The following is a 27,996-nucleotide window of genomic DNA, read 5'->3' on the forward strand; positions in this document are numbered from 1 at the left end:
AAATAAAATAAAAAGAAGCTGAAGGGTGAGGAAAATTTTATTTTGGCGCGCCCGGCGACGCCGCTCTTATATGCTACACACGCCGCACGCCACACTTTTTCCGGACCAGTTGACGATCGGCATCCGAGCAGAGAGGACGCGTCCGGCATATTCTCCTCTTCGGTTAATATTTTCGCGGTTATTGTGAGTCCTGCTGATTCATTTAAATTTCGGGGGTAAGTCCTATACATTTTATTTCATTTCTTTTTTGGGGGGATAGAGTGACGTCAACAGTAGGGAAGGGTATGAAAAAGGGGGCGTGTTATTCAGCAGGTTGGCCATCACGTGGTCGACGGAAGCTGGATGAGAAAACAAAATTTTTGTTTTTCTTTCCCAATTTTGTTTTTCATGTCTAGACTTGAATTTCGCCTCTGCCACATACCGTCTGACTGTATTATTATTATTATTATTATTATACATACGCTAGTACTTACGTACGTTCTAGCTGCTGTATGATAAATTCACGCGTTCTGGTCTGGTAGCTATGTCAGAGACCCTCTGCGGTCCCGCGAGTAGATTAGGCCTTTTCTATTATGCAGACGGAAAAATAATAACAAAAGTGGATGTGCGCCCTGGATATTTTATATATCGCCTTCTCAAGTCTGTTGCAAACATTATTATTTAGTAATAAAGCAGCAACTATATATAAATAGAGTGTGTACGCAGAGCTAGAGTCCTCTGTTCCAATTTCATTTTGTCGATTGAAAATCCCGTCGAATTTCGAAACTCAGGTGAACAACCGACAGACATTGTTGTCGTTGGGGCTAATTCCGACAGCGTTGCACGCGCTCGCCCATCTCATTTGCATCTGATGTAATCCTCCATCAGAGCACTGCGCTGCGCTTCATCTCGTTTGTCATCGCACCAATCCCGGCCGCTCACGACAGAACCTTAACGTCATTTCACAGAGAGAGAGAGAGTCTACCCTTCAAGTTTTGTAGCTGGACTGTAGTACTTTGACTCTGCTGCTGGTGCCTTTTGTATTTTTATTCGCGTGCCGACAACGGGTTAGTTAGGCCGTCTGCTGCTCGCATGAATCTCATTATGCCACGCGTTAATAATGCACACATCTAGGACTGTGCTGCTGCTGCTGCTGGGTTATATAGCCGCGAGACAGACAGACACAGAAGGATTGGGGACTGAAAATCGTCAATAATTCAATTGCCAACTCCCCCCCCCCCCCCCCCAACCACCCAACCCCCTTTTGGTACTATACTATACGGCTGTACACTGTTGTTATTTATACATGCTGCTGCTATACTCCTGACGGCAGAATAGTAGCAGCAGCGGGAGCTATATACAAATATATATCGCCGTTGATATTACATATGCGAATTCTAGATTAATTATGAAATGGCCGAGCAGCTCAAGAAGCAAAGAGAGTCTCCGACCGGGGAGAACATTCCCTTCATTAATAAATCAACAATGTTCATACATAATTTCAAATCGATACATTATGTACGGATAAGCAATGCTATGAGGCCCTTCTCTACAGTAGAAGTGTGTACACTGTATAAAGGCCTATATTGAGGGGTGTGTGTGCAGCAGCTGATGCACGAGCCTCATCTTCAAGTGTGTCTATTTCATCGCCATCTTGAGAGTCGTGACACGCGTCCGAACAACATTTCTTTTTTTTTCAAGGACAATCGTCTTTCTTTGTTTTTGGTAAATTTCCAATTGATTCCTCAGACTCATAAGTCCGCCCACCATTCAACTTCCGGGAATGTCTGTAATATCGGATGACCATTTTTCTATTTTTGAAACGAAGAAGAAAGTCTAAATATTTAGACGAACATTTCCGATCTATCGGCAAGTTGAAAAGGGGGGGAGTAGAGATTTGTTTGCGTTGATTGACTGGGAGCAGAAGCGACAGCTGTTGACTACGAAGATGACCGCGCCTGATTTATAGGGCGGAAATATCAATCCGGATATGCCGTCATACACTTTTTTTCTCTTTTCTTTTTTTGTGTGTCTATATTCCCTTTTGTTATTTTGGCCGACTGGCGCCGACTAACCTGTTGCCCGATGCGCAGCACGTTCACGTCAGACACGAGACTCCCGCCGAGCTGCGGGATTTTTCGGGAATTTCACGTTTTATAACATGCCGTCCATTTCTCTTTCTTTTTCTCACTGTTCAAGACTCGACCAATTTGTTTTTGTTGGTTTTTTTTTTCAGCGGGAAATCAATTTTGTTGGCGGGACACGTTAAAATAGTAATAAAAGTAAAAATGGGTTGGAATTGCGCGAGCGCGCTGGTGTTTCTCCCCTCCACACACTCGCATAGTTCGTGTTATCTATTTACATTTGTTATTCGAGTGCGCTTTGTGTTGCATCAGTATTGATTGCTCTGCTCTGTGTGTGTGTGTGTGTGCGGAGGGGTGTGCTGCTGCCGCTCTAACTCGTTCTTCCATGTACATATACACAGTGCATGTATATACATATCTAATATTTCGTCTATATATACTATATATATAATAAACGCGCATGCATAGACTAGATCTACCATCTAATATGTATGTATGGAGAAAGGCTGAGTTTATAGGGCGAGAGGGGGGGGAGAGAGTCTCTTTTGATAACCTCCTCCCCGTACCACCAACTATATAGACGATGGGAGGGCTCCTGATGTATTTTATACGACACACACACACACATAGAGAGTGCGTAGATATATATCTAGCCGATATATTTATATATAAATAGAAGAGAGAAAAAAAGGAACAAAGTCTCACAAATAAATGACATCCACGCCCGTTTGACATCGCTCACCCCTCGTCTCTCTCTCTCTCTCTCACCCTTGTCTATAAAACAAATGGTTTTCCAACAACAAAATAACTGCAAAGATATAACCAGAGAATCTTTTTCTTTCCTGTTGTTGTTTGACACTTTAGGAGGAAAAAAAGTAGACGAGGATATGGAGGGGTTAAAGGGAACACAGTTCGGGACAATCCAATAAAACTCAAAACTCTATTTAAACTCTTTTTTCGGTGTGAGTTTTTCTTTCATACTTGTTATTTCTTTTCTCTTTTTCATATTTTACCTTTTTTTGGATGTACAATCAAATGCATTGACATCGATGTCGATAAATTTTCGCTCAGTTTCGCTTCAAGATATTTTTCCCTTTTGATAAATAACGTTAGGAACTCTTCTTTTATTTGGTGAATTTCATTTGTTTCAGTTCAACAAAAAGATGGATGTACACAGTCAAAATATATATCTAGCCGTGACTGGAATGACTGTCAAACTCCCGATCCTTAATATAGTCCCCCGGTATATCCATTATGAATTCCATAGGACATGGCCTCGGTATCTTCTTTAATTATATTACTTACATCTATTTTTTCGATTGCCATGACTTTGGGAGTAAATAGCTCTATAACCAACGTCGAAATTGGCCCTGTTTGGAAAATTATTATACCATCGATTTTTATCTCTTCGTGAAATTTTTATTTTGGTACAAAACAAAAGAAAATAAAAATCTTTGTCGTCATTTCCCCTCGATAATAAATCGCTAGCGACGGCTGTGTGTACTATGCATTGAAGTTATAAATCATCAATTCCCTCCCGAAAAAAGAAATAGCATTTCTCTCTGCTCTCGCTAGAGTTTATAATACAATTTCGTTTGTTTGTTATTCGCTTGTTGTTTTTACACAAATGCCAAGAGAAAAAACAGAGACGATTGCAAGACGGGCTGATTTCGATTGCTTTCTGATCCAGTTTGTCGTCCGATTGGAATGAAAAAATGTCGGCAGAGATATACGGAAGTTGATCATTTTTGCATATTCCGTGCGTGTTCTTCTTCTTCTTCTCATATTGATTGATTCCTCCCAGCTGCGATGGTAATTTGCCCCACCCTCCTGTCTCTTATTCACTGCCAAATATTCATGGACTCGGATGGGAATAAGTAGAAGGGGGGCAAATCAAGAAAAAGCCCTAGTATATACATACGGAAGTATACCTAATGGTATAACTAAAAAAGGAGGAACAAAAATAAAATAGAAAAAGAAGAAGAAGAAGAGCTTTTATTGCGTTAGATCGGAGAGTCGAGGGAACATCTTTTTTGATTATTCGTCTGCTGACGATTCAACTAACACACACACACACACGCACAGTTTTTTCAACGGAGAACAAGAGGCAGACGTAACGATGGTGGATGCGCGCCGGGCGGATTGACTTTTATTTGGGGGGGGGGGGGGGGGCTGCCGGCGTTTTTTTCTCTCTTAGCCCTTAGGAGACAACACTGTCTAGTTGCTGCACTTGTTTGTCATGGAAATGAAGCGGCAGGCAGCACAGCGACGCGACTACAAAAGTCAAAATTAGATTCGGGGAAAAAGAAGAGGCGGAATAAGAAATTCTTTCGCTTCTTCCGACTTTCCCAATTTCAGCCGTGTGCATACACTTATGGTACTAGTTTTATATACATTTATATATATATTTTGATAATAATAATATGTTAGAGACTCAACTGAATAGCAAATCAAGCGCGCGCCATCTTTGAAAAAAGGAAAATGTTTTAGTCGACGACGTTTGGTTTGTCCGTTGTCGGCCAACGGCGGCTAACGAGATCGTGTCGCCACACTTTCGGTCATCAAAGCCAAAGGAGTTGTGTGTAATACAGAACACAACAGTAATGAATAACCCCACCACCCACCCGTCCGTCCGTCCGTGTTTCCCTCTGGTCGCGGCATTTGTCGTCCTTTGTCCAAATAGTAGACGAGTGTCTGTTCTGTACTATCCAGTGGCGGAGTTGACTAGACAGCGATAGTCAATCATGCAAGCTGGAGGGTAGCAGCAGTAGCTGCTGCTGGGGACCTTTTTGTCAATTCATCACCACAGTGGTGGATGTGCAGCGGCAACGACGAGTTGTATAATGCACAATCGTACAGCATGTCACAGCAGAGAAACAAAAGAATGGCCAGAAACAAGCTCCACCTAGTCGGTGGAAAAAGGGGGTAGCGGTTTGGTAGGGGGGAGGGGGAGGTTTGAAACTGATTGAAATCGATGGACTTCCATCATTTTCAATGAAAAATTCATTGGTGACGTGTAGTATAGTTTTCAACTATTCAACCGGTTCACGAGAAACTGTGCTCAGATCAGGCATCTGTCGGCCGGCCAGCTCCCTCTTTTTCTACAATGCTGGCCGGTGAGTATTTAAGCTTTGAATGGGATAAAATAAGTTGCCGCCAGACTGACGTGTCCTGGACTCATTAACGATGCCTATGCATCGGGAGGTAACTCGGTCAATTGTTTGGCTGGCCACCAAACATATAGATTGGACTCTTATTTTCTATACTAAATAGGCTCATGTATTTATACTAGACACATAGTAGTAGTTCAGTTCCTGTGGTGTGTATCCACAACGGGTTGGGTGGTGAACCGGTTGTCGCCCGGGCAACCCTTTTGTTGGTATTGTGGACGGACAAGCGACCATTTCCTTAAAAAAAATATCTGACTTATGCATGGACCCGCCGTGTATACATACATGATCTTTGAAATTATTATTTATCTGCCTCTCTTCTATATTCGCCCCATTCGTGCACATGACGAAATATATATACCCGACAGGATCCCGCATCATTCGGCGAGCGAATGAATTTTTGATTGACGAATTTCAATGTATAGACGACCACCGCAGTCTCCCAAATGATAGAAATAACTTTTGATTCCAATCAACAAATCAGAATTTTACTTCTTTTGAAAAAAACGGACATTTCTTATTTATTTTAAAACAAGAAATGTTTTTCAAAAATTATTATTTTTCAACCCCGCAAAATGTCTTATGACTTCCGGTGCTGCTGCTACTGCTGCTGCTGCGGAAGTCTTTTGTATCCCGAATTTTATTTTATTTGCACGAAAAGATTTAACGAGTCGAATAAAAATTGAGTAGTTTTTCTTTTTCTCCTCTGCAAGTCTATGAAAATAAGAGCGCGCAGCATTGCGAAGGGGTTGAATGTGAAAGGGTCGATTTTATGATTAAATTTTCTCTCCCCTCCATCCCAGCGGCACTCATATACATATTACATATAAGATATGCATAAAATATATATCTATTTTATATTTTATATATATAGATATTCAAACTGGGAGAGAGAGCTAGCAAGGAGGGGGGGGGGGGTTGAGAGTGCAGTGCGAGTTATTGATTTTAATTTCAAGGGGGTCCGTGTTTCTTCTTCTTCTTCTTTTTTTCGCCTATATAAACGCAAATGGAAGTTTTTGGCTCGTCAAAATCTTTTCAGGGGCCGCTGTGTTTATAACGACGACGACGCTGCTGCTGCTGCTGCTGCGCTTCTCTGCCGACGCTTGTATAAATAAACGTTGTTTTATATATTTATATATTTATATACACACATATATGTGTGTGTCTGTGTTCCTCCACCACCACCACCCATGCAAGTCTTCAGCCTTCTCCTCCTGTTTGTTGTAGTAGCCAAAGACCAGAGGGAGTCACTCTGTGTATATACACTGGATGTACAGGCCCCCTTTCTCCCGACGGGGGGAAATAGATATATATATATATATGTATATATATATAAGAACAGACATTTTTTTTTTTCTATTCTAAACTCTTAAAAGTTTATTTTTTTAATGCCTCCCACAACTTTTTGGGAAGATATTCGCCATTTTTCTTTCAAAAATTGGGTTTCTTTTACTCTGCTGTGTGTATGTATACACACACAAGCGGATGCTTGTGTTTTAAAAACGATCCTCATGTGGAAATATTATTTTCGTTCATTTCCGGTTCTGGGTAGGAGGAAAAATACCATCGCTAGCGAATTCTTTGTCATCATGACGTAATGGGTGATGATGATGAGTCAGACATTTTTCCCAGTTTTTTTTTTCTTGAATTCTTCCCGCGTACAAACAAATTTTGACATTTCCAACTGCATTCGCAATACAAAATTCCGCTATACGAAAAATAATAAAAAAAATTTTATTTAACGTCGACGTAAAAAACCGGTTTGTTATTTTCATCTTGCGTGAGTTGTTTTCGCGGCACCCGAGGCGGTGATGGTCCCGCACCCCGGACCGATCTGTCATTCGCTTTCGCCTCTTAATGTGAAATACATCAAAATTTATTTTGATAAAAAAAAATAAAATGTCAAAAAATAAGAGGAAAAATAGGTGATGGGGTTGAATGTGATGAAAACGCTCGAGGCCAGAAACACACGTATATAGAGAGGAGAGACATTTGAATTTGCTGGCGGTGGCGGAATGATTCGATTCAATCATTTCTCTCTGATCTGCTCTACACTACACGCGATAGGATCTAGCTAGGAAGAGCGAGCGCTCACTTGAGTTAATCCGCCAGGAACGAACGAACCAAGGGAGAGAGGAGAATTGGATGAGAGCGTTGTATACAAGTACTTACGGTTGGCGGTGCGGCATCAACCAAGCGCAATTTACATCCGCTGGAAAATAAAAGAGCCCCGCCAAACATTTCCATTTTTTGACATTTTTCTCTTTCTTTCTTTAAAAGATAAGACTCTATCGTGATCCAAATTACATCTCGTTTATATATAGATTGATTCCACATCGAATTTCTACACATCCCCGAGGCTTTAACAATTTCAATTTTCTTTTTTTTTATTTACTCCGACGATCGAAATCGATGGATTGAAACGTTTTGTCCCATCCAGGATATGATTTTCCTTTCTTAAATTATTTATTTATTAAAAGATTTTCATCGTGTCGGACGAAATAATACGAGGTGCGCGTAAGTCGTGAAATGGCGGACACGTCAAAAGAGCCGGAAATGAAACGATTTTGTCGGGTGGGGAGGAGGAGGAGGAGAGAGACTCTTGCATTTATTATGATGGACCGTGCCGAGCACAAACAAGTTTTTGCGCTTTTCCATTTTCAATTGGTTATTTGGACTTTTTGGGTCGTTATTGAGCAATTCATATTCGTCAGCACACACACAAACACACACACACACACCGAGCGGAGATTTATTCATTTCTCCGGACCGGTTCCGCTTCTTCTTTTTCTAATTTTTTGGGAAGGGGAGGAAATTTATGTCGTTGATTATTTGTTTTTTCTCAAAAATTGTCGATGCGAGCGTGTTTTTAGCCAATGGCGTGAGACTGTGTCAAAATGAATGGATTTCAATCAAGTCTGAGTTAATCAAGTCCCCCCCCCCCCCCCTAGCTCTTATATCTAAAACCCCGCGTTAGGAATGCGAGTCAAGAGAGACGGTGCGTGCAATCAGGCGAGCACTAGGATTAAAGCAGGAAATGAAAAACCATCCATATCGCTTCATTAAATACTAATTTGCCAACACCCAGCGACTAACCCCCCACCCACCCACCGACGGCCTGACCGACGTTCCAACACAAAATTCCCCAAAAAAACGAAATGCTAATCTTCTGTTCTACACTGTGTATTATTCGACACGCATACAGGCAACAATAATTCGACGTTGTGCAATATATTCCGAGAATGGTGGAATGCTTCATTCTACATTTTCCATTACATTGACTGTAATCGCAATTACTCGGCTTAGCAGCAGCGATAGACAATTTCTATTACAAATCGATTTGGGGATGATTTGGGAAATTTTGTTTTGAAATTAATTTGATTTCAATCTTTTTAGACTATTTTAATATTCACAAGTGAGCGCAATAGCCGGAAATAAAATACAAAATGTTGATACTAAAATATTTGTTGGGAGCCACTTCCTGGCGACGCCCTTTTTGATTTTTTAAATTCTCAACCAGCGCTGCGGTTGGTCGTCGTTGGCGTCGTCTGCGGAGATTATAGAATGATTCCCCCGACGTTGCCAGTCTCAGCGTTCAATTCACATTAACACGTAATAAATAAGATGCGTGTGTGGCGGGGATCGTTTTATACATATTGTGTCGCCCACGTATACGCGAAATGAATTGCTCATAATCATCGCTCAAATGATATTTAACTGCGCTGGCCAAATGTTTGATGCGCAAAAATGTTTTCCATCACCGAAATTGAATTTGATGTCGTTTCTTTTTCTTTTTATTTTCCCTCGGAGAATCTTGATTGACTGCAATATCGATTATAATATGCAAAAGAGAAAAGGGCGAGGTGAGGAGGAGGAGGAGAGGAGGTCAAATTAATATAGGAGGTTCATTTGCCCAAGGGGAGAAAACTTACGACAAGACATGGGGAGGTTGGGTAGGTGGGTGGTGGGAGGATATTATAATTGAAAATGGTCTCTCGCGCTCGCGCGCTAATTAAACTTGATGAAAAAGGAGGGGGGGAGAGGGGGACAGAGGTTAAGGAAGGAGAAATCTACCGTTTTTAGCTGTCACACGAAAACGAACGATATAGTGTACATCCCTCCTCTTCCGCACACATCCCTGGAGAAACTCTTATCTCTTTCGTCGTCGTCGAAACATGTTTTTTTTTGGGGGGGGGGGGGGATACGGTGGAAAGTGGTTGAAGGGGGTCAGAGGGTTTATTGAATTAAATAAGATGAGAAAATGATGTTCAGTAGATGAACTCAACTATGAATATTGCGCATATAATATATAGACTCTCTCTATCTATATATACTGCGACTTGGGATGACGTCCTCCTCATCAAACCTCCTTCCCAGCCCATTACCACCCTCCGTCGCCGAGATGAGACAAAACTTTAGGCGTCGATCGATGGCTCGTAGATATGCAAATCAAGCGTTCCCTCCTTCGTTGGCCGTCCACCGGGGGCGACTATTTGCAACTTGCGCAAGAGTCTATTTTAGATTCTCATACTCGTGTAAAACACACACCCATTGAATCTCTTATCTGTCTGTCTGTCTGTCCGTTTACCTGATTTTATTTAAACCAAATATCGCGCCATAATTTCTAGTTTAATATGGGCGACGCTAGATGGCTCTGAACAGAATTTTGAAAAAAAAATGAATAAAAGAAAACCGGCGAATGAAAAAAAGGAAAATAAAATAATTCACCAATTATTTTCTTTTTAATTGTTATTTGATGGGAATATATAAGGGGTACGAATTCAGTTCTCTCCAGTTTCTAAAATCTGGAAGATTTCAGTTTTTTTTTTCCCGAAATGATAGAAAACGCCAAAGAAATGAAGAAGTGGCGCGGTTCATTAAGTCGCTAGGGAGAAAAAAGTACAAAGCGAGAGAGAGAAAGAGAGAGAGTCTGGCTTTCCGGATGTCTAACGACATTTGGACGATCGCTTCCGGAAGAGACTCGACCTCTTTGACGTTTTATACTACCGCCCACCACCGTGTATAGCACTAGTAGTAGAGAAAGTATCTAATCCATTTATTCCTCGTGTTCCATAATACACACACACACACAGAACAAGGAGGGGCGACCAAAATCCAGTGGCGGAGACACAAAGAAATTATTTAAAGTCCCACAAATAAAAAAGGGGAAAAAATTTTCGGGTGGGTATCCGGCTCTTGTTGATTGAATTTTGTCTTTGGTGATTTCCAGTTCGACAGACGAAACAGAAATCAAACGGAAGAAACTTTTTTTTTTTCCCGGGGACAAGTTGTACAATTTTGGATGTACCGATTTTTTGTTGGGCAGATTGAGTATTCGATCATTCACATCGATGATATAAGGTGGTGGTGGTGGTACACACAAAGTAGATCAAAAACAACGGCCTCGTTTCTTCTTCTTCACCCAAAAAAGAAAAAGAATATGAGGGCCATTTTTTGTGTGTGTGTTCCAGTGGGCGTGGTTCAGCTGTGTGCGTATAATTCGTTTTAATTTCTTTTCTCTCAAGACGATGCCAAGAACGTGTAATTGACGTAACTAGAGATCCCCCCAAGAGCTATAGAGGGCGCTCATCTACCCCCCTCATAACCGCTATCATTTGGAAATGATTTTTAAAAAATGGATTCTTTTATTTTTTTATTTTTATTTTTTTTTTCGGCGTAACGAAAGACAAGGGGGGGGGTGGGGAGAAAAAATATTTGGCAGTTATGATGGCCATGTCTTTTATATGTAGAAAACGATTCCAACGAAACGGTCGAAACGATGAAAGGCAAGTGATTGGCGCCACGAATTTTTGTTTCATGACATTGCTGCTGCTGCTGTTGCTGCTGGCCAGCAAGTTTGCCGCGCCCATGGACACCAAAATCGTTTCGGACGTCGTCGATGGTGATGATCTGATCGGGTGTAAAAAGGGGAGTAGCCCTCTGCAACAACTTGCAGGCGCGCAATGATAAAACAAGAAGAAAACGATGAAGTCATCCGACGCCCTCGAGTTGTTGCTTTTAAAAATAATATTAATCATTTTCGGACCGAATGAAATAGAGAGTTCAGTGAGTTGGGAGTTCAAAGGTGAAGATGATCGACAGAAGAAGGAAAAATAAAAACATGGAGAGAGAGAGAGAGAGAGAGAGAGAGAAGGCGTCGGATTTCAATTCCAACCACCACCAACAACCCTACACACAACTACACCCAACTACCAGACGAAAAGTGTGTTTAGTCAGCTGATAGCCGACGCTCTAATCTCGCTCTGAACTTTGATCGCACACACACAACCAAATAAATAATCAACAAAAAAATAAAAATGAACCGCCACTGGACTGGCTGTTGTAACCACCACCGACCAACGAGGGGTGGATAAAGAATTATTAGACACCACCACCACCACCAACCATTACCAACCACCGGCATATACACGTAAACACAAAAAGGGGTGGGTCGGACGCGTCTTTTTCACAAGCCCAGCACAAAAAGAGTAAAAGGAATGCGACGCGTCACGGACGCTCATGGCTCACACAAGGAACAATAGAAAACGCCCCGAGAGTAAAAAGAGAAAAAACTATTCCTCATCTTTTTTTTTTTTGTATTTTATTTTCTCCTTTTGAAAAACATCACAAAGGTGTTGAACTCTCGGCCGTTTTTTTTGTTTGGGGGGGGATTTATTTCGGTGCCGTGTGGGAAACTGTGTGGAACTGAACCTGTTTTGATTTTGATATAATTCTGTATTTTTAGCGAAATAACTGCTGAAAGGTTGAGCTTTTTTGAAATTGAGCACGTGAACTTTGTAGCCGATGATTCATTTGCTGAGTGGATTGAAAATTGTAAAAGATTGGACGTCTGGTGAGTTGGGAGCGACGAGCGTTTGGCGAGACGCCGTCGCCATTAGGAATGCGTAACGTGTGCGCCGTCAGGTGTGTGTGTCCTGTAGGGGGCAGAGCAGGTGATTCGTTGTCGTCTGTCCCCCTACATCTATAAATGGAGACTCTCAATCCCCCCCTTTCAATCGAACACACATTCTTCCTTGGAAAAATGATGATAACCCAAAGAGAAGAGATTAACGGTCGTTGAACGGCACAGTTGCCATGGAGATTGGGTCCATGGAGATTTTTATTTATTTTTTCGCAGGCCCCAGATCAGATCTTGGAGTAAACGCTAATGGCGATTTATTTATTTTTGAAAAAAAAAAATATATCATTTTTTCCGAATGATTGCTAGTGGCGTTACTATTTAAAATGGCCACGCCAATCTTTTTTCTTTTTCGTACGAAACAAGAAAGGAACGCCTTTTTTCTTTTCTCTCTTTTTTTTGTTTGGTTTCTGGCCGGACGTTCCACCAGATTCCAACAAAAGTCAGCCGCCGAACACCTGCAGAAAATGATTGTCTACACCCACCCACCCAACAGCCACACACACACACACACACGGAGGCATTACACCACAGTCGTCTATTTCTTAATCCATTTTCATGGCAGCCAGCCCAGTCAGCTTCTTCTTCTTCTTCTTGTATATATTTCCCGAACCGAACGAACAAGCCCGGAAGGTGAGAGCGCCAGCACATAGAAAAGATGGCGCGCGCGTAACGATCAAAAAAAGAGTGTATATCCGTCGTTAAATTTTACGAGAATGGCCCACGGTTTGTTACAGATGATTTTCTCTGCCCAACCACCAATCCTCAGCTGTAATAATATTCAAACTGGCAGCACCGCGCGCCGTTTCAATTTCTTTATTTTGATGTTGTCGATTGGTAAGAGACGACCGTAAGACGATAGTTGTCGTCAGGTGGTCGTCGGGACTTTTTCTTGCATTTCCATTGACTATTAAAGATTAGGTTTAAAAAAAAATAAAATGAAAAAAAGATTTGTTTTTCTTTTATTTTTGTGTTGGGGCCGTCGTCGTCGCCGCCGGTCAAGTTTATCTTGTTTTTTTCTTCTTTCAAACCCGAGACGCCCTCGACTCGGACTTTGGACAGAGGGGGGAGCAGCGCCATCTTGAAAAATCTCGTCTAGCATGTCTAGTTGAAAAACGACGGTCAGACAGAAAAATTGAAGACAACAAACTAAAGTTGGATGCATTCTTTTTTCGATTAGAAAAACGGATAGTGTCGTTTGTTTTTCCGGACCAAGGGAAATTGTTTTTGAATTATAAAAAAGATCTGGACCCAACACAAACAGCTGGTGTGTTTTGGGGAGAGCTGAAAAGTCTGCGACCCGGACACGACGTCACAAGGTTGGGCCGGCCGCCTTCTTCGACGTCGGTGGCCAAGTCCCCCCACCACTAGCAGCCCCTCCTTATTTCACCCGAGGGCCTCTTATATACCAAGTCCAGTTTTTCTTCAGAGATTTTTGTTTTCTTCTTCGACATTCTCACCTTCGGCTCCAACGTCGTGTGGCTCCTCCCAACCAAAAAATAAAAGCAACAACAACATCTTTTCATTATTTATTTTCTATGTAGTAATAATTTTTTCAAAAAAGCTTAACCTCGGTTGGTCGGTTAGTGGGCGAGAGGGCAGGGCGGAATAAAACTGGACAGACGCCGCCGCCGTTTTGATATCTTATCGCTCGTTGGCCTCGCGCCGGTTTCCCAATCGCTCTGCTTCACTTTTCATTTTGGTAAAAATATATATAAATTACACATGTTGTTTTTTTCTGTGTGAGAGAGATGTGAATGAATTTTGGCTGCTGCGGGGATGGAATTAAATCTTCTTTTCCTCACCCAGAAAAACCGGATTTTTATATTTTTACAGACGACGTTTGGAAAGAAAAGCCCATGAGGGGTGATGGGTATCTTTTGGTGGCAGGGGGTAGGGGACGAGTTTTTGACCCCGACGCGCGGCCATCATGGAAGAGGGGAGGAGGAGGAGGAGAAGTTGGAGGGGGGGGGGGTTACCTACCCGTGTCTAGTGGAATGCGTTGGGCCCCCCAACCCCACCGACCCCTTAAAAAAACCACCTTACACATAAGGAGAGGGGACGGTGGGGTCAGTCCGCACACACACTGACTCTCTTTTTCTATGCTGTCTGATTTCGTTTGTTGTTGGGAGGACCCTCGTTGCCGGGTGGTCAACCATTTTTCTTTTGCCTCCTCTTTTATTTTTCCAAAATAATCAAGGTAAAAATGGCGACGTCGTTGAACAAAATAATAATTTTTCCTCGTTGATGAATCGTCAATTTGAATTTTTGGTTTCAATATTTTTCGGATGGAAGAGAGAGAGAGCGTCTTGGCGCGCGCGGAGAGATTTTTCGACAAAAGAGAAAGAAGAGATGGGAGAGGTGGATAAAAACCACCTGAGGATGGAAAAAAAAAGAAAGAGGGGAGGAGCTCTTCCCAAAGAGAGAGAGAGAGAGACGCTGCCAACGCCGCGCGTCTCTCCCCAAGTGTTGGTGGCCGCCGGTGGCGCTCTAGAGCCCATTCGACCGACAAGTGTCCACAAGAGCGGTCGTACACACCATCACCTCTATCTTTTTTTTCCTTTTCCTCTCTTTCTTATTCTATCTCTCTCTCTTTTTTATCGTCTTTTTTGTTTTTCTCGTCGTGTTCACAGTTTGAAATCAAAATCTTCGTGTGCATTATCAAGTGTGACTCCAGGATTTGATCGGCACGCATCAGGAAAACAGGTGAATAGCTATTTGAAAATTTTAGCCGGTTGTCACACATTTTGATTGATATATTTTAAATAAAAGAATCTCGTCGACGACGACGACGCCGGTAGCAAGTGGGGGGAATTCCTATTCATTAAATGTGTGTGTTTTTGTTGGGCGAGTTGTGCGTGCGTTGGGTCTAGAAAATGAAAACAGGTTTGTCTGTTTTGGTTGGAGGATATTTTTTCTTCTTTTTGTGTCTGACGGCCATCCATTGTTTTTATTGGTCGCCAAAAAGGAACGTCCGCCATTTCTTTTTTTGTCGGTCACCCAAAAAGTCAACGTTGTTTTTAAGTTTCATTTTTTGATTCATGTCGTGCACCTGCAGCCCATTACTCTCTAGTCCTTGAGTCTACAACATTCATTTTGCATTAATTTTTCAGGAGGATAACAATCAGGAGAGAGAATGTCATCGAAAATGGCCTCGACGTCGTCGTCGTCATCATCGGCGGCGTCTGGCGGCTCGTCGCCGCACCTGTGCCTCCGCTGGAACAATTACCAGTCCAATTTGACCAGCGTCTTTGATCAACTGCTGCAGAATGAGACGTTCGTCGACGTCACTCTGGCGGCCGATGGACACGCCATCAAGGCCCATCGCATGGTCCTGTCAGCCTGTTCGCCCTATTTCCAGCATCTCTTCTTTGACAATCCCTGCCAGCATCCCATTGTCATTTTGAAGGACACCCGCTGGCCAGAACTCAAGGCTATCGTCGAGTACATGTACCGCGGCGAGATCTCCGTCGCCCAGGAGGAACTGACGTCCCTTTTACGCGTCGCTGAGACGCTCAAAATCAGAGGACTCTCGGAGCTCAACAGCGACCGACACGCCGCTGCTGCTGCCGCCGTTACGGCCGATGATCGCAGCGAATCCAGTCCGCTGATTCCCCATCCGACGGCCGGCCCATCGACGTCGTCATCGTCTTCATCGGCTGCGGCCGTCAGGAGGCAGACGGACAGTCCGACATGGCCGACATTGCCTCATCATCATCATCATCATCAAATTCATCATCAGCAGCAGCAACAACAACCGGCGTGGCCTGGACACGTCATGGATGAAGAAATGGCTACGACGCCCACCCCTTCGCCCACTCCTGCTCCGGCGTCTCGATCGTCTGGCGTCAAACGACGTCGCATTTCGGGGTCTGAAAGTCCAATCGGTGGCGCCTCGAGTCCGGCAGCCGCATCGACTCCGGGAATGCATCATCAGCATCACGAAGAGGCTAGTTTGGACCATCACGACGGCCCACTCTCGTTGGTTGGTCATCAACAACAAGCGCCGCCGCCGCCGCCACCACCGCCGCACAGTCCGGTCGCCTCCTCCGCCTCGTTGGCGCCGCAGGCTTTGACCCAGGCACCGCCTCCTCCATCTTCTCTCCATCAACATCCACTGGCCCACTCGGACGACCTTGATATTAAGCCCGGCATCGCAGAACTCATCCGCGAAGAGGAGAGGGTAAGTTTTGTCAATTTTTATTTACAAATAGACGTCACTTTTTTTTCCGGAAGTTGATAAGCAGCTAGTCTAGTGAAATAGAAAAATCTTATCTGAATTTCGAAAGAATAACTGCATCCGCCGTCTATTGAAAAAGGAAACCCGTGGTTGTTTATCTTATTCGAAGGTCGATAGACGCCCAATATTCTCTCTCAAATGAGGTCTAGCGTCGCGACGCCTTCCAAAAACAGAACCCGATAAATATTAGAATTTCTCTATTTATTATTCTTACAAGTTGTTTTTCTTCGAGAAGGGGGGGAAAAGTTATATAGATGGTGCCCTCGGCGCCACATTCCGACGCTTGTTAAAAACCAAAGGGAAACTGGAAAAGAAGAAAAAAATGAGCTCTCTCCCTCCGGAGATGTTGAAAATAAAAGAGAAAAATGGTATTTTTTTCTTATGGGGGTTGGAGGAGATGGTGGGGGGAGTTGAAGACGCTTTGGTGCACGATGGCCTTGATGTTCACTCGAGGGCTGAAAATGTTTCTTCTTCTTCGAGGCCCCCCTCTTTTTTTGTTCTTTTAAGGTTGAAAGGTGACCAGTCCCGACACCCCCTGCTGAGGTCCCAAAATCCCTTCGACCATCTCGTCGATGCCGCCGTTTTTTTTTTTGCCCTCCTCCTTCCAGGATTTTTTTTTGGTTGGCCGTTAATGGGAAACGAACAGCCCGAATTTCATTAAAGACAAAAAAAAAAAAAAAATGGGAAAATGTTTTTGTACACGGGGCAACAAACAAACCATAGCCACAGTACGTTAAGTTTCAATGATGTTTCTCCGCAATCCTGGGATGCATTGAAGCTTGAAAATGATATCGCTTGGCTGATGGATTACATTGGAATACCTGCTTGGGAGCACAATAGACGCCGACTTCCATTGATAGCCTCTTTATTTGTCTGTGCATTTTGTCAAAAGTTTTTGTGAGAGAGTCTATTGCGGGGCGATCCAGCGGAAGGATCCGTTGCGAAAATGCGCTTCTTCCTGTTTTTGAGAGCCGACGTCGTCGTCGCCGTCGTTCTTTATTCTCTTTTTTCCCTTTTTGATATATTTTATAATATTCAACTGTGGGTTGTGTATGGATACATTGTGAACGTCTTGAGGAGAGGTAAACACCATCGATCCATGTTATTCGGGAACCGGAATAGAAGAGCAGACCCGCTGGAAACAAACACACACAGTGGTATCATTAATCTTACCTCCTCTTTCCGTCTCTTCAATCTTTCAAAAAGCTAAGCGATGTGTTGTTGCCAGTTGGAGAAGAACAACAAACAAGTCGTTCACAATCATCTATTGAATAGTAGTTTTTATTATTATCATGTTCACTCAACGGAAGGAAGAAAAAAGGCGGTGCACAGTTTCCCATCTCGGAAAACCTGGAAAAAGACGTGATAAGAGCGTGTCGTTTTGTTTATTTTATTTCCAAAATCACATCCCAATTCCCCCTAGTCGCATGTTTATAAAATGTAGCTCTTATTTATATCAACTTAGTTTTTTTTTAAGGTATAGACCGAGAGATTAGAAAATTGATTTCGGGCGAAGAAATGTCAAGCTTTATTTTTTGACAGGACGAAAAAATGTATTTGGTACATCAGTCAGTCGAAGGTCGTTGGAAAAACAATTGAGGAACACGAGAGGGGGGGGGGGAAGGTGTTATTGCCACTTGTTTTTCCGAACCCTAAAAGAATATGGTACCCTCCGTTATTATATTGACACCTGTCTGGGGGTATAGTTGATGACATTCACACACACACACACGCTCTCCTTAAAGCGTCTTTCTTCTCTATTGGTCTTGTTACCTGGAGAGAATTGTGTCCATGATGGTTATCCTTTTTCTTCCCCATCGAGTCGAGATCTCTCGAGAGACTCGTGTGTGGAGGTCATCTCAATTCGACTCGGTGAAGCTGTAAAACGGTTAACGACGCAGCTAGTTTTCTTTTCTTTTTTCCAAGGGTGTATATTTATATCTACATATATGCTGGTTGTAGTAGTAGTAGTGCTTCCTATGGTACAACTTCATCAAGTCCTTATTGGATGCTGCCAACAAAACAATTGCAGCTCTTTTTCTTTTCCCAGTTTGGATCGATGGCAACATTTCAGACAAGATAGAATAGAGGAGGGTATCAATCAATATACCTTGTTTGTCATTAGCACTTGCATTTTTAATGAGTCGTCGTCGAGATTCAGCCATCCGCTTCATCTCTAGAAAAATAGTATTTGTTCCTGCACCTTACAGGAGAGAGAGAAAGATGGACTTGGTCCATTGGGGCATTGACCACTTGGAACTTATCCAGGCATTTTTCTGTGTACGACTCTTCTTCTTTCTACAAAAGTATAATATAGAAATATATGAGGGGAGAGAGAGAGTCGAGAAGAGAAAACGAGTAAAGTACCCCCATCATTTCAATACCTCTTCTTTTGTGAAAACGAGGGGGTGTAAGTAGAAGTATATAAGTATATATACAACTAAAGGTAGAAGAGGGATGAAAGCCAAAAGAAAGGAGAGGTAGGTAGGGTGGGTATTGCCCACCCGCTGAGGTGGTGGGTACCGTTCTCTTTTTTTTTTCCCTTTTTTGCAACCTGTTTTTCATTGCTCCCTCTCTCGGAAAGTTGTAAAAAATCATAAAATACCAGTATTAAAAAAAAAGCCAGTACAATTTCCAAAAGGACATGTTTTATGAGCCTCCCCTTCCTCTTTTTAATAATAATAAAAAGATAGAGAACCCTCAATATATATATATGTACATATCTCCGTCGTTTCTTCGGGGGCATATGTCACTAGGATACCCAACATTTTTATATTTTTACCTTTTTTTGGAAAAAGGAAGTAAAAAAAAAAACCTTTCCACCATTTCTTCAAATACCGGACAGCCCCAAACTGAATTCACATTTATTGATGGATCGGCCTCGTAACGCCGGTTCTGTTGTGTGGACGCTCCCAATTTCTATTGAGCAACTCTTTTTTTTTTTTAATAGCCTACAGGATCGTGAGAAACCCCATAGCCATTTTTATTTTTTACCTGTGGACTATGGAAAGATTTCCCTTAAAAATCTCAAATCAGGAATTTATTTTTTCGCCATGAAGCAAAAGAGAAAAATTAAAAAGCCCATCTTTCTATACGCCATCTTTTAAATTTTTATATTTTTTTTTTTTTTTTAAATTTAACAGGCCCGGATGCTGGAAGGGACTCACCCGTGGTTGACCGCTTCACCGTCGGTGCTCTCAGGTAAGAACCGGACTGCCTATTTATTTATTTCTCTTTTTCTTTTTTTACTGGTTTCTTTTTTCCCCTCGACTTTTGAAACAAATTTGGGTCTACACACACAACTGTGACAGGGTAAGGGCATGCTTTATCTCTCTTGTCCGTCAGCTCCTCCCTTGGAGTTTGAATTTTTCACGGGACTGACGAACAAAAGAATCTCTGTAGTTGTTGCATCCGCCATGACGAGAGGTTTTCATTAGTAGATCTGGCATGTCTGTTTCGCATGACAAAACTTACCGTTTCATTGTGTCCTCGAATGTCTCTGAATGAATGACACATTTCACTCATTCAATTCATTTGAAATTGATCTTTGTCGTCATTCGACTTTTTTCCTTCGTCGGAATCATCCGACTCAGTTTTATTTACCGCCACCCATCCCGTAATCATCTATTCATCAAGACACTCTTGTTTTCATGGTTTTTCCTTTCTTCTTGGGACCTATTTTTCTTCCATTTTGATTTCTGATTTGATTTTGATTGATTTATGTTTTGGTTTTTATTTTCATTTTTGTTTTTTTGTTTTGTTTTTCTATTTTTCTCCCCCCTGCGCATTTTGTTGTTCGAATGTGAAGAGTCGCTAGTCCAGTGGCGTTCGAAAGCTCCTTCCTGGTCAAAGGAGACGCTCCAGGAGGCCATCAACTCGATAGTGACACAGAAAATGCGCTTCACTCAGGCCTCGTCTCATTTCAACATCCCAAAAGGAACGTTGTACGACAACATTTTGGGGAAATCGAAGCGCATGTTGGTCCTGGACGAGCTCGGCCTAGACGCCCAGGATGAAGAAGCTGTGCTGGATTTCTGCTGCGAGACTAGCGTCATGCCGTACAACCGGCGGACCAATAAGTCGCTCGAGTCCATCGTCGCATTCGTGGAGAAGCTGAAGCAAAGTAAAGGCCAGCCTTCTTTCAAACTGGGCAACTTGATGGGATTCAGATGGTGGTGGGCATTTTGCAAGAAGCACAACATTGTGTCGCTCTTCTACGTCAAGAACAACAACAACAACAAGTCCAGCAAGAATAAAAACAACAATAACAACAACAACAATAATCGCTCGTCACCCAGCTCGGCCTCTTCCGCTTCGTCCGGCTCATCCAACAACAATAACCTCTCACCCTCGCCACCCGATGAGTTGATCCCTGAGAATTTGTCAAAACCTTTTGAAGAGGAACTGCCCGTTGGTGGTGGTGGTGGGAATCACATGACAGTGGCCGCTGCTGCCGCTGCAGCGGCGTCGGCTTTCCGTAGCATCAACAACAACAACATTCATTTGAGCCAGGCGTTTCAGCTAAGTCATGCCTTTCTCCTCCAGCAGCAGAGACAGAATCACAGACACAATTTGAGGAGTAGGACGCACAGTGTCGATCACGACCACGGAGACGAAAGCGATCCCGAACCGGAGAACCTCTCGGTTCATCGCGGATGAATTTCTTTCTTTTACATCAGCAATATTCAAACAACAATTTAAAAAACAAGGGTATTTTTTGAAATTTGATTGATTTATACCTCGAGAACCAGGAAAAAAGAAAACAAGATTTTGAGAGAAAAATAATGAAAAGGGAAAAGAGATAAAAGCCATCAAAACATGTTATTTTTTTTTCACCCCAAAATACCTCCTCAATTTTTGACATTGTATACAAATTTTCTCGGGTAGAATTTGTTTGTGCCTTAATTATCGCTCAAAAAAATTATTTGTCTTTATTATGTGTGTCTTGTGTCGATTTTTTGGTTGAAACGACACTCTCTCTGTAGCGGGTTTTCTGTGTGTGCGGAGCGGTGACTTACCAGTGGGGAAAGGAGCAGAGAAATAAGGGGGAGTTGTAATAAAAATAATCATAAAAATAAAGGAAAGAGTAGGAGGCGGAGTCGAGTTGTTGTTGTTATTCGTTCCGGAAGTTTTTCGGGAAGGGATCACTTGGAAAAAAAAAGAAGAAAAAGTTTTATATATTTTTCTTCTTTTTCTGCCTATTCTTCTCTCTTAATAGCCTCTCCTGACTGTAGTAGTTTCGCTCTCCTTATTTTTTGGATATGAGTTATGAGAGCTTGTTACATTCCCCTTGTTCGTGATTGATTTTTTCGTGTTTCTTAAAAAAGAGTGGCAATACTTGATCGGTCTTCCATCTCCTTTGAAAAAAAGAAATTATTTTCCAGTCTTCCACTCTTTTTCTCATTTTGTTTTTCTCTAAAAACTGTTACCCATTTTTGCGTGTAAATTAATGACCGTTTAACCGGTCGTGATGAAAGAATTGCCAAAAGGCGACAATCAAATCGAAATAACCTTGTTGGCCAAATTTGTGCCAATCGAGTGTCGTGTGTGTTATTTTATGTTTTTTCGTTGTTGTTCCCAGGCCAATTCGAGTCTCCCGTAACGCACTGTGCCAATTCGGCGGCCATATTCCAATGTTTTTCATCTCGTTTTCCATCTTTTTACAATTATTTTTTTCTCTCCACAATTATTTGTTTTATCATTTTTTTGAAGAAAAAGCGTCTGGTTGTCATCTTTCTCTTTTTCGGTCTAGAGTAGTAGCGAGTAGCGATTCCTCAAGTCGTCGATATATTTGTCGTGTTTAGGTGCCAAAAGATGTCGCCAATTATTTTTTCTTTTGAAAACGTTTCTCGAATTGCACTTGTGACAATCTCTCTCTCGCATCGAGGACTATTTTTTGACGTGTCCGTTTATTTTGCTCGATCGTCCTCAAATCGATGGCTGCACGTTTGTTTATTTTTTACCCGAAAAAAAAAATTATCTTTCTACGTCTCTTTAATTTCTTTTGCTCACGTTTTCGTGTGTGTGTTTTTGCCAGGTATAATTTGTTTAATTTTTCCTCATTTTTTTTTTTTGCTGTTTTGCTGGCATCATCTCGCCTTAATCCTTGTCAACAAATACAATAATGGATCGAACATGTCGCCATTTTTGATTGTGCGTGATCGTCTGTAAGTGTTTTGTGTGGTCGTGTTTTTCGTTTGGTCGGAAGGCGGTAGCTGCTACCGGGGTAAGTACAACAATCATGATTGTATTTTTCTAGACCTTTTATGTGTTATTACTATCACCATTTAAGGGGTCAACGGACCTAATGGCAAATGAGACTTTTGGATGCTATTAAAGTATTAGCTGCTTGAGATTGTTTTCGGTTCCGCCAGCATTTTGCTGCTCTTAAGCGAATCAAATTTTCAAAAGACCTTATCACTTTAAGTAGCGAGAGTCACGAAAGTCGTATCAATCATGCACTCCCAATTTCAAAAACAACCCAAATGGATATAAACGTTGGCTATCCAGGATTTAAACTTTTCCGTTCTGGCTGAGATTCCCCAATTTTCTAGTTCGTTGGTGACTTTTTACTTAAAGATGTAAAAAAAAAAACCGATCTCCATTCCGTAAAAAATCAGCATCTGAATTATTTGATAGTCTGCCTTGAGTGGCGCAAAGTGGCTCGTGCCGGGGGGTCCGAAAGAGTTAAATTCCCGAGTTTGAAACTGCGTCGTGAATGTATTGAAAAGTCAGTTAAATGATTTAGTAGCCAGCCACAAGACTCTGCAACTCGGGGGTTTGGTAGTCTTTGATTTAAGGAGAGGGGTATGCCTTGGAAAACTTTGTCATCGGGTGTTGTACGTCATCAGGTTGCGGAACGTCCGAAGACTACCGGGAGAGAGAGCCGACGCGGGACTATAAAACATTCGTTCGCCTATAGATGCCTCATCCGAACCCCGTTCCATCATTAAACAGGTCCATGCACATGCTTTCAGGATCATCGGATCAGCATTGGAAACGGGCCGAAAGTAGATTAATAATTTATAATGTTGAAGGCTCTGAAATAATCATGACGGCCAGTGCCAGTGCCGCCGGTTTGTATTTTCACAAACACAAAACGCCAGGCCGCCATATAATCAGGAGAAATGGGCTCAGACTCGGGCTTTTATATCAATCGAGCTGCCAGTTTATTTCCTCCCGCTTTTTAGTGTATTATATTTGACTTTGGCCGCTCTTGGTCTCTTTTGTTAATAAATAGAGGGGGAGCGACGTTGATTGAAACAAGCGGCTAATACTTGATGACATTTCCAGCAGCTCATTTCACATCGTGTGCGTTTATTTGTATTTTAAAATGCTCGGTTTGGTTTGGTTTCATTTTGGGTCAAATATTAAAATGACTTTGGGGCGTGTGCTGCTGTTACAGACACGTACCAGTACCAATTACAGGCGCTGTGGCAGAAAGCCTGGGCTACCGGCCAAGGAGTCATGCAGAACTTGCGTTTTCGTGAGCGCGGTCCTTTCAAAACTTGGAGGCCAGAAACTATGGCCGAAGCCATCATGGCCGTTCTCCGTGAGGGATTGTCACTCTCCCAGGTATAATTTCATCAAATTAATTTTTTTTTTTTTTTTTCTATTGTGAGGGCAGTTGTTAGGGGATGTTTGTTCATTGTGCATACGATTGTAGTCTCATAGAATATTCGTGGCGTTGCTGCCTGGTGAGTTTGACGTCTTATATCGAGGGGCTATTGATTTCTCAAACTTGTCATCAAGGAAGAAGAGAGAGAGAGAAATCTGATGATTTGCTGATGATGTTGATTGTCTAATATGCAATGTACACATCGAGTCGCCCTTTCTCTATAGAGCTACTGTACTCTATTCTATATAAGATTGCTTTCGAATGGTTAATGAGCAAACGGAGGAGAGAGCGCGGGGGGACACGCACTAGAACTCTCTCTCCTATTGATTAATGGCGAATTGCATCAAGTATTCAAACTCCTCCTTCTCCCAACGAGTGCTGGAGGGACGCTGGAGTCGTTATTGAAATTGTAATCACGCGTTCATATACCGACGAGGAGCTGCCATCAGGAGTCGAACCGACACACACTCGAAGACGACGCCCACGACGGCGACGCTGGGCGACGCGCTCTTTATTAGATGAATTCATTTGAATAGGGAATGCGCGCTTGTGTGTGTGTCTGCCGCGCGGAGAAACTGTTAATCTACATCAACGTCTCTCTCCCAAGTGTGTGTACGAGGCGAGCTCATAATGGTCTGATTTGCATATGCTAATAGGCTGCCAGGAAATTTGACATTCCCTACCCGACGTTCGTGTTGTACGCCAACCGCGTGAATAACATGCTCGGGCCTTCGGCTGATGGTGGACCAGGTAATCAACTCGTGACTAAATTGCTGCATTGCTTTTCTCCCCCCTCTCTCGTTTTTTATTTTTTAAATGTTGCCCAACATTTCGTCTATACGGCCGCACATTTAAGACCAAACTCGATCCACTTGTCAATTTGTCGTTCACGGTCAACTCGGACAACGCCCAGTTTTTTTCATGCAATTCAGTAGTTTGGATCAATTCTTCCTGACGTCTTTATTCCTCAGTAAACATTTGAAATCTGATAGAATTTGATTTTTTCAAACTGGTTTGAGGATGATGAATAAGTTTCACAGTCTCACCAGCTGGCTCCCACATAAAGTTTACTGCCCGAGTCAATTGACGTTTGTGGGTAATTTCGATGCGCAGGTGTAAATGCGCCCGCCCATAAAAAAAGAAACAATTTATGACTTTGTTTTTCCTTCCCACACTTGCCAACTAGTACTTCAACAACATTATTACTAATTGCGTGTCGGCCAATAAGATTATTTTTCTTGCGGGTCTGTGTGGTGTAGAATTGCGCCCAAAAGGTCGTGGCAGACCGCAACGAATTCTGACCGGTTCTTGGCCAGAAGATCACGTTCACGGCGTCATCCGCGCCGTTGTTTTTCGCGATCCGAGCAGCCTCCCACGTCACATTGACCGCGAAGATGCCAGCAAGTTGACCGCTAACCGATCAGCCGCCAGCTCTAGTATGAGTCGCTTGCTGACTGTTCATCCGGCTCATCAGCAAACAATTCAGGTTTTTATTTTATTTTTAGTTTTTATCTTTTTTTAAAAATAACTGCAACGTCATTTATCTGGAAAACAGGGCGAACTTGGCGGCAGCAGTGGATCTGGAATGCGCGGCTTGATCCATTCGGCCATGAATAATGGTAATAGCCACAATTATAATCATGAATTCGCACTGCCATCTTCCTCCAACATGACTGGCACATTCACTCACGGTACTTTTTTGCGCACTTTCTCCCATTTCGCCTTCATTCGTCTAATTTAAAAAATAAAATGTATTTTATTCATAATTTTTTTTAAATCCTTATCTTCGAGTATAGGAGGATCGCTGTTAGCCGGCGGATCAGCTTATCCGTCAATGCGCTCGACAGCCGGGCCGTCGTCTGGCGTCAGTAATGCAGCGAATGGCCTCATGGCCGATTTGATGGCCGGAGCGACCAATGGCTCCAACAACAACAACAACAACAACAACATGCAAGGTGGATCGGGATCCAGTACAAGTTGCCTGAGTGGAAGCGGGCTGACATCGTCGTCGCTGTTCAACGCTCTGCAACAGGAAGTTGCCGAAGAGACTCGATTGGCCGCTCTGAATGCCATGACTCAGCGTCTGATGACTTCACTGGAAGGTACGTCGCGGTTTCATCATGCTGGGCGTTGCTTAACTTCGGGACGTGATCATCCAGGTGACAACTTTGGACTGGGCGTGTCGTGCAACCAGCAACGAGCTGCCAGTGGCATTCAAAATCCAGCCGCAGCCGCCGCCGCCGCTGCCGCCCTGGAGGCAGCCGCCTGGTTCGGTCCCAGCAGCAGCTTCAGCGGTCAACTGCCTATCGTCGATTTGGCGGCCGACGACGTCACTGTAGCCGAAGATGACGAAGGTGACGACGACGAAGAGGATGCCGTTCAACACCTGGCATCTTTCAGCGCTCATCATAACCCGACAGTCAATAATCCCGTACACTCTAAACAGCAGGAACAGCTGTTTGGAGAATAGCCTATACGCTATCATTAATAATATTGAAAGGGTGGCAATTCAGTTAGTTTATTTCGTCATGGAGATTTTGAAATGAAAAATTATGACGCTAATGTTAGAAAATAGTCAGATTGTAAACTTGCACTTGTCATTTGTCGTCCAGCAAAATTTTGTTTGTCCAGTGCCGTTTTTATTTAATTTCTTCATCAGGCACACACTCTTGTAAGTCATATTATCGAGTTGATGTTTTCATTCACTCTGTGACATTTTATTTCTATAGAAAATGGAGTGGCTGGTCTCTTGTACACAGCACCACTGTGGTATTGTTGTATATTCGTTTTGATGAGCGCACTCGACAAAAATTTCTCTCACATTTTTAATATGTACTTAAGAAAAATGTGACTCGATCTCCTCCTGTATTTGACATGGACCAGCTTAATTGGCCATATCTATTCAGTATAGGAAATTACATTTTGCTCTCCCGCCCTAAAAAATTAAAGAAACACTAAATTAAGAGGTCCTCAAATTGGTCTTTATCATTTAGGCTCTCTTAAATAACCAATTTTTCGGCTTTTATTCAATAAGAAAAGGGTGGAGGGGGATGCCCATTTACACATTTGCTGTCCTTGCTTTTTTTTTTAAATTGATCCAATCATTTTGTGTGTAACCGTGAAATATTTGTAAACATATTTCAAGTCATTTTGGGTCCTTTCGCCAGTTGTCTGTCCTGTTTTAAACTATGCATCTGAAAAAGTTGAAAAACACAAACAGGACGTGAAGAAAACGACTATAAAAAAGAAATCTTATTTTCTTTAAGACTCTAATAATTGACCTGCCAATAAACTTCGCCCACACACTCTACTCCCGAAAATAAGTTATCATTTCCCCCCACTTTGAATGGGCACCATCGGCGTCAAGCAGTCTCTTGTCTATGATGTTTTTGTATTTAGATTTTGTGAATTATTCAGTCGGAAGAGAAAACAAAACAAAATGGCTGTCTGCTATAACGGGCGTTGCGCAACTTTTTAAAGAACCATTCTAAAATATTCAATTGATCGTTTGGCAGCGTACAATCACCTTCGAGATCTGATAAGACCCATCAAGGCTACATATTTGTCCAGGTCAATAATGCCTCTCCAATAAGAGAACAATTCAAACCCCATTATGTTCCTCTTATTTTACATTTTATTTTTGTGGCGAAAGATAAAAATTTCTTGCGCCCTAGTTGTGCACCTTTCCCATTTTGCATGTTTCATTACGTTTGCTGCCTATACGATACCGTTTTTATTGACTATGTTGGTTTATCTTTTTCTACCTTCTCATGTCTCACATTTTTTGGTTCCAATCTTCGTATTTATACGACCCTCAACTGCTGCGTTATCGACGGTTTCATATGCTTTTGTGCCATTGCACCAAATATTCACAGTTTTCTTTGTTCCGTTTAACGGTGCGTATCATCCGTCTATTGAAACAAGATCTACTAATTGGAGGCTACGTAAAATGTGAATAAACGAAAGTACGTAACTTTACATTGTAA

The 27,996-nt window shown here is 42.4% G+C and overlaps 1 protein-coding gene across 5 annotated transcripts; it reads left to right on the forward strand.

Moving 5' to 3' along the window:
- Window positions 1–113: 113 nt before the first annotated feature.
- On the forward strand, window positions 114–27,988 carry LOC124329309 (protein bric-a-brac 1-like). Of its 5 annotated transcripts, XM_046788339.1 has the most exons (9): window positions 14,541–14,858; window positions 15,266–16,335; window positions 19,536–19,593; window positions 23,798–23,967; window positions 24,667–24,760; window positions 25,270–25,496; window positions 25,566–25,701; window positions 25,807–26,112; window positions 26,170–27,988. In XM_046788339.1, the coding sequence occupies exons 2-9, from the start codon at window positions 15,289–15,291 to the stop codon at window positions 26,478–26,480; spliced, it is 2,349 nt and encodes a 782-aa protein (XP_046644295.1). In that variant the 5' UTR covers window positions 14,541–14,858; window positions 15,266–15,288; the 3' UTR covers window positions 26,481–27,988. The 5 variants fall into 5 exon arrangements, with proteins under 5 accessions (XP_046644294.1, XP_046644293.1, XP_046644296.1 ...); XM_046788338.1 differs by lacking the exon at window positions 14,541–14,858 and adding an exon at window positions 114–215 and having other exon boundaries at window positions 15,265–16,335; window positions 25,807–27,988; XM_046788337.1 differs by having other exon boundaries at window positions 14,532–14,858; window positions 25,807–27,988.
- Window positions 27,989–27,996: the final 8 nt, after the last annotated feature.

This window comes from Daphnia pulicaria, chromosome 3, assembly GCF_021234035.1.
Source record: "Daphnia pulicaria isolate SC F1-1A chromosome 3, SC_F0-13Bv2, whole genome shotgun sequence".
In the NCBI taxonomy this organism is placed as follows: Eukaryota; Metazoa; Arthropoda; class Branchiopoda; order Diplostraca; family Daphniidae; genus Daphnia; species Daphnia pulicaria.